The sequence below is a fragment of the Octodon degus genome, unplaced genomic scaffold, assembly GCF_000260255.1.
Source record: "Octodon degus isolate 3935 unplaced genomic scaffold, OctDeg1.0 scaffold00089, whole genome shotgun sequence".
Classification (NCBI taxonomy): Eukaryota; Metazoa; Chordata; class Mammalia; order Rodentia; family Octodontidae; genus Octodon; species Octodon degus.
Genome location: NW_004524665.1, coordinates 7,927,973 through 7,933,207, shown reverse-complemented (window position 1 = coordinate 7,933,207; position 5,235 = coordinate 7,927,973). Strand labels below are relative to the sequence as shown.

At 58.1% G+C, this 5,235-nt stretch overlaps 1 protein-coding gene across 1 annotated transcript in view; it reads right to left on the bottom strand.

Moving 5' to 3' along the window:
- The window catches only part of Ramp1 (receptor activity modifying protein 1), a 21,529-nt gene that overhangs the window by 9,416 nt on the left and 6,878 nt on the right, over positions 1–5,235 (bottom strand). The window contains exon 2 of the mRNA XM_023722069.1: positions 1,823–1,961. Coding sequence (XP_023577837.1) covers positions 1,823–1,961 — 139 coding nt within the window. The remainder of the gene's footprint in view (positions 1–1,822; positions 1,962–5,235) is intronic.

The window sequence follows — 5,235 nt, the reverse complement described above, 5'->3', positions numbered from 1 at the left end:
CCAGGGCCTGCTGCACAGCCCTGACCATCTCTGCATCCCCAGGACCTGCTGCACAGCCCTGGTGCCCTCTGCATCCCCAGGGCCTGCTGCACAGCTCTGGCCATCTCTGCATCCCCAGGGCCTGCTGCACCTCCGAGGCCATGATAAATGCAACCTTTGGGTCTCAGGAGATAGCTTGGCAGTCTAAGTGCTTGCCTGGCAAGCACAAGGACCCCAGTTTGATCCCAGTGCTGCCTGCTGGGCCAACCCTGGAACCCTGGGCATGCTGTGCCAGCCACTGAAATCAGGCATGATAACACACACCTGCAATCCCAGTGCTGGGGAGGCTGAGACAGAAAGATCACTATGAGTCCTAGCTGCATAGTGAGACCCTGTACCAAATAAATAAAAGATTAAAAATAAAAAATAAATAATTTAAGCACAAGCTACTCAGCCAGAAGAATGCCAATTAGCCTGAGGAACAGGCTGTTCTATCAGTTTTCGCAACCTGGTCTCTCTAGCACCCAACTCACTCAGAACTCAAGGCCCGGCCAGGGTGCAGCAGATCGAGAGGAGGGTGAGGACTTGGCTGGGGGTGCTGCCAGGAGCCCAGAACACCCCACAGGGTCCTTGCTAGGACCTCCTGGGTTGACTGTGTCCCATCAAGGGTCCCAGGTCATGAGGCTTGGGGCCCGGCTTCGGCCACACTTTCTCTTCCCCAGTGGCTACTCTGCACCCTGGGCTCAATCACAGGGCATGCAGCAGGGATATGAGTTCCCAGCTGCAGCACTGCGCACACAGACACCACGCCTGCCCATTTTCTGTTCCCAAGGTAAAGAATCGACAGCAGTCCACCAAGCAGGAACTGGGAGCGCTCAGGCCCTGAACTAAAGGACCCCAAGATGGGCATGAGTCTGCGGGAAGACAAGCAGGTAGCTGCTCGTCCACCCTCTCAGACAGAGTGGGGCCACAGGGAGGCCAGGCTCCATAGGCAGCAAGGCAAAGTGATCCCCCACCTCCCAGACTGTGCTCACCCATGCACCCTCCAACTCTGCCCCTGGGAGGGGCCTTCATCCCACTGCCCTGGCCAGTGCCCACCAGAAACTGAGTGAGCCCCAGACCCTGGGGAGATGCGCAGCTCCCTGCACATCTTGTGGAGGAACTGGCTGCACTCTTCCCCGGTGGAAACTCCCAGGCTTTTCCCCTGGCCCTCAGCCCCCACGAGTATTGCCAAAGGTCCCATCCTGCCCCGCCTTGGTCACCAGAAGAAAAGACACCAGGGCTATGCACCTGCTTGTGTTGTGCACAGGGCCCTGCCCTGGGGTTTTACAGCTGCCCAGGACCTGGGGCTCCACCCTAGAGCAGCAGCAAGGCATGGACAGTAAATGAGGAAGGTGACAGCCCAGCCTAGCTGGCAGGCCCTTGCACCTGCTGCGGACACCTGGGCCCCAGAGACGGCAGGGAGCCCTGCGAGCAGGAGGACAGGACTCAGGCAGCGGTGCCGCCACATGGGAGCAGAGCAGCCAGCACTGCAGCTGCCCCCCAGGCAGCTCTGAGCCCTGAAAGGAGGGAACCTGGTGAGGAGTGACCAGCCCTGGTCTGGTCACAGGAAGCTCTGTCATGAGATGTGGCACCATGGTCCTGGCATGGAGCTGGGCTCTGCTGCCCCAAGACACCCACAGCGGGATGGTCATGGGCATCCTCAGCTTAATCGGATCCCCTCTCTCTTGCTTCCCTAGTACCCCCAGGCCACCTGAGCTGTCATCCAGGGCACAGTCACCCACCATCATGGCACGCTGCCGGCCCCCACCCAGCCCGTTTGCCCCCAGGACACAGGACTCACCCAATGGTCTTGCCCCAGTCACACCACAGTGTACGCCCCATGGCCTCCATGTCCTTCTGAAAGCGGCTGAGGCACAGCTCCTGCATGAGGGCACCGTAGTGGGCATCCTGGCAGGCAGTGACTAGGAAGAGATGGTGTGCTGCAACAGAGGGTGACAGCTATCAGCTGCTGCTTTCGAGCTCCCTGGCCATGCCCACCACCTGGGACCCCTGGGGGGTTCTGAGGGCAGGGCTGGCTGGGGCCCACAGGTGTCCAGTGCTCCAGGCAGAGCCTCTCCACCACCCAAGCCTCTGCAAGGGTCCTGCCTGTTGAGGGGCCCAGGACACCCCGGCCACACTTCTGCCATGGGGGATGAGCTGAAACTGCTACTTTGGCCACAGGTGCTGCCTTCCCATGCCAAGCCCTGCCTGCTCAGAACCTTAGACCACAGGAACAACCTGCTGAGACACAGCCCAGTCTTCAGCCTCCACACCCAAGCATCAAGTCGCAACACCACCAAGTGGCTTCCCTGAGTCCAGGAGCAACTGGTCAGGTCCCACGCAGTGACACAGGAGGGTGGTCGGGCCCATCTGTTGAGCCAGGGGCCAAGGTGTATAGCACGTCCCTTAGTCTGTGTACTTGCTGGATATGGCCTGAGGCTGCAAACTGGAGCACAGCACAGTTCTGCCCTCAGCTCTTGGCAAACACAAGATCAATGGATGCTGCATGAAATCAAAACTTACCCATGTTTGACGGTACTCGCCCTGGCCTGTGGCTGTGGCAGGCAGGACAGTCTTTGCCTCAGGCTCTATCTGCCAGGCTGCATACCCTTGGCCTCAGCCTCACTAGGGGCCTCGGGTGGGGGTCTGGTTCAGTGTCTGGCTGTGCCTAACCTCTGTGCCCAAGGCTGTGCTGGCACCTGTGCCCTGGGCAGTCCGGCTGGAGGCAGAGCCAGGGATGTCTGAGAATGGGTTCCAGAGAGCCCAACACCTGCCTCAACCCGTCCCAGACCCCGCTCTGCTGCCTGTGGGCTGGGGGAGCCTTTAGCCCTCAGCATGCATGAAGGTGGCTGCCCATCAGCTGTGCCCAGGGGAAGGGCACCTGCTCCCCACAGCAGGGAGCACCCTGACCAGTCCTGGCTGCAGACGGACAGCTGAGACTGCAGGAGCAGCCAGGAGGTGGCGGGAATGGCCCAGCAAGGGCTGCCCTTCAGTGGTGTATGACTGATGCCCAGCCTGGTGCTCCCCACTGCCCCACTGGCCCCCGAGGGCAGTCCCATCCCTCTGCACAGTGCCAGCTCTGCCTGCAGGCTCCAGGACGGCCCCAGGAGGAAGAGAAGTTTTACACTGATTTTAGCCCTCACCTTCATGTTGAAAAAGCCAACTTTTGCACACATTTTATTTTCTAGGTGCAGAGGCCGCAGTAGGAATCTGGGTCATTCCTGGAGATCCTGCTGGTGGGTGCGGGACCAGTGAGATGAGGGGGACTATTCTGGTGGCCAGAAGGGCCTAGGGCCCCCAGGGGTGTTGGGCAGCCTGAGGCAGGGTCCTCCTCAGCCAGGCTCCTTCAGGGCCTTGGCCCCACCCATGTCTGCCCACTGTGGGAGTCTGCCAGATGTAGGACCTGCGCAGGGGAGTGCCCAGTGCGTCCTGCTTCCCTCACCATGGGATCTGGTGTCCCGCACAGCATGCGCCCCCATTTCCTGAGCTGTCTTGCTGTGGGCTGGCTAATGCCCGCCTGCTTCAGGAGGGCAGCCGGCTCCCACCACACATGCTCTATTCTCCTTGAAGATATCTCCCTTCGACCTCTCTAGTGGAGGCTGAGCAGCTGTTTTGGGGCAGCAGCACCTGGATGTAATGGGTTCTCCTCAGCCCAGGGTCCCTACTCTTCCTTCCTCTGGAAGTCACTGGGATTCTCCTTTTTGTCACCTGGCTCTGTTCCTCCCACTCAGCCTACAGACTGTACGGTCCTGGGTTCCCTCCTGCTGTCCTGTGCGCCCCTCTGTCGCCAAGCACCTTCTCTTTGCTGGATGTGAGGGCACTCAGGGCACAGTACTCGGTCTTGTCTTATGTCCATGTCACTCCACGGCCGACAGAATGTACTGACCCTTCCCAGCCCTTCTCTGGAGCAGCATAGCCACTCTGAGCACCATCTCTGCCCACCCTGGTGGCAGACACCCCCCACAATCTGCTCCAGCCCTGGTTCTTCCCACGAAAGCCACCTGCCAAAATGCTACTCGTGGTCAATGGACATTGTTCATTTCTGAACTCTGTAAGCCAAGAAATAATCATGCTTATCTAGGTCATAAAATAAAACACAAGTTTAACTAAAAACATGGAGAGGCAAAGAGAAAATATAGACTTGGAGAAAAAACAGGAAGTCCCCTGGAAGTATTAAAAACTAGAATGTAGAAAACAAGATAGCAGATAAACTCCATGTCTCTTTCTTTCTTTCTTTCTTTCTTTCTTTCTTTCTTTCTTTCTTTCTTTCTTTCTTTCTTTCTTTTTTTTTTTTTTTTTCAGAACCGGGGACTGAACTCAGGCCCTTGTGCTTGCCAGGGAAGCGCTTATTCTGCTGAGCCATCTCCCCGGCCCCAATGCCTGTTTCTTAAACCAGAAAGGCTACTGATCATCCACGGAGTTCAGGCCCTCACGGAGGCTCAGAATCCTTGGGACTGCCCCAGCACACGGTGACCTCACACCACCTCCATCCCACAGAGTGGAGTGAACAGGCAGGAAGTGGCCTGCCCGAGGTTGCCGGCCCTGAGGGCAGGCGTGGGATTCAGGCAAACAACTTGAGTGCGGCCCTGGAATCCTCCAGAAGGCAGATGCCAAACCAGGCTGAAGGATGACGTGACTCTGCGGAGCACCTACCGGGAGGGCCTGGAGCGTCAGAGAGACTCAGGCCCAGGCCGTGAGCACCCCCAAGGGATCCCTGACAACGCTGGGTTCCAGCTGCAGAGCCACAGGGGCAGCTCCGTCACATTGAGGGCTGGCTAATCTGGGAAAGAAAAGCAATGAAGGGCAGGTGTGGGCAAGGGTGTGGAGGAGTGGGAAGGCATGGGCACAGCTGGTAGGGAAGCGGAGCAGTGCAGCTGCTCCTCAGAAGTCTGCGCACGAGCCTGCTGTGTGACCAGCAGTCCCACTCCCGTTCTCAGTGGCTCCCTTCCCCATCTGGTCTCCCGGTTGCCCTTTCTCCTCTGCCTGCCTCTACCACCATTTCTGTCTCCTCACTGTCAGCTGACCTTTATAACAGCTCTGAGTGAAAATAAGCCTCCTCTCCTAAGCTGTGGATATTGGGTATGTTGGCTACTTTGTCCCAGCAAAAAGAAAGACTAGGGCTGGAGAGATGGCTCAGTGGTCTAAAGCACCTACTTGGAACAAGCTTATCAAAGCATCAGGGACTGCGGTTCAATCCCCCAGCACCACATGCCA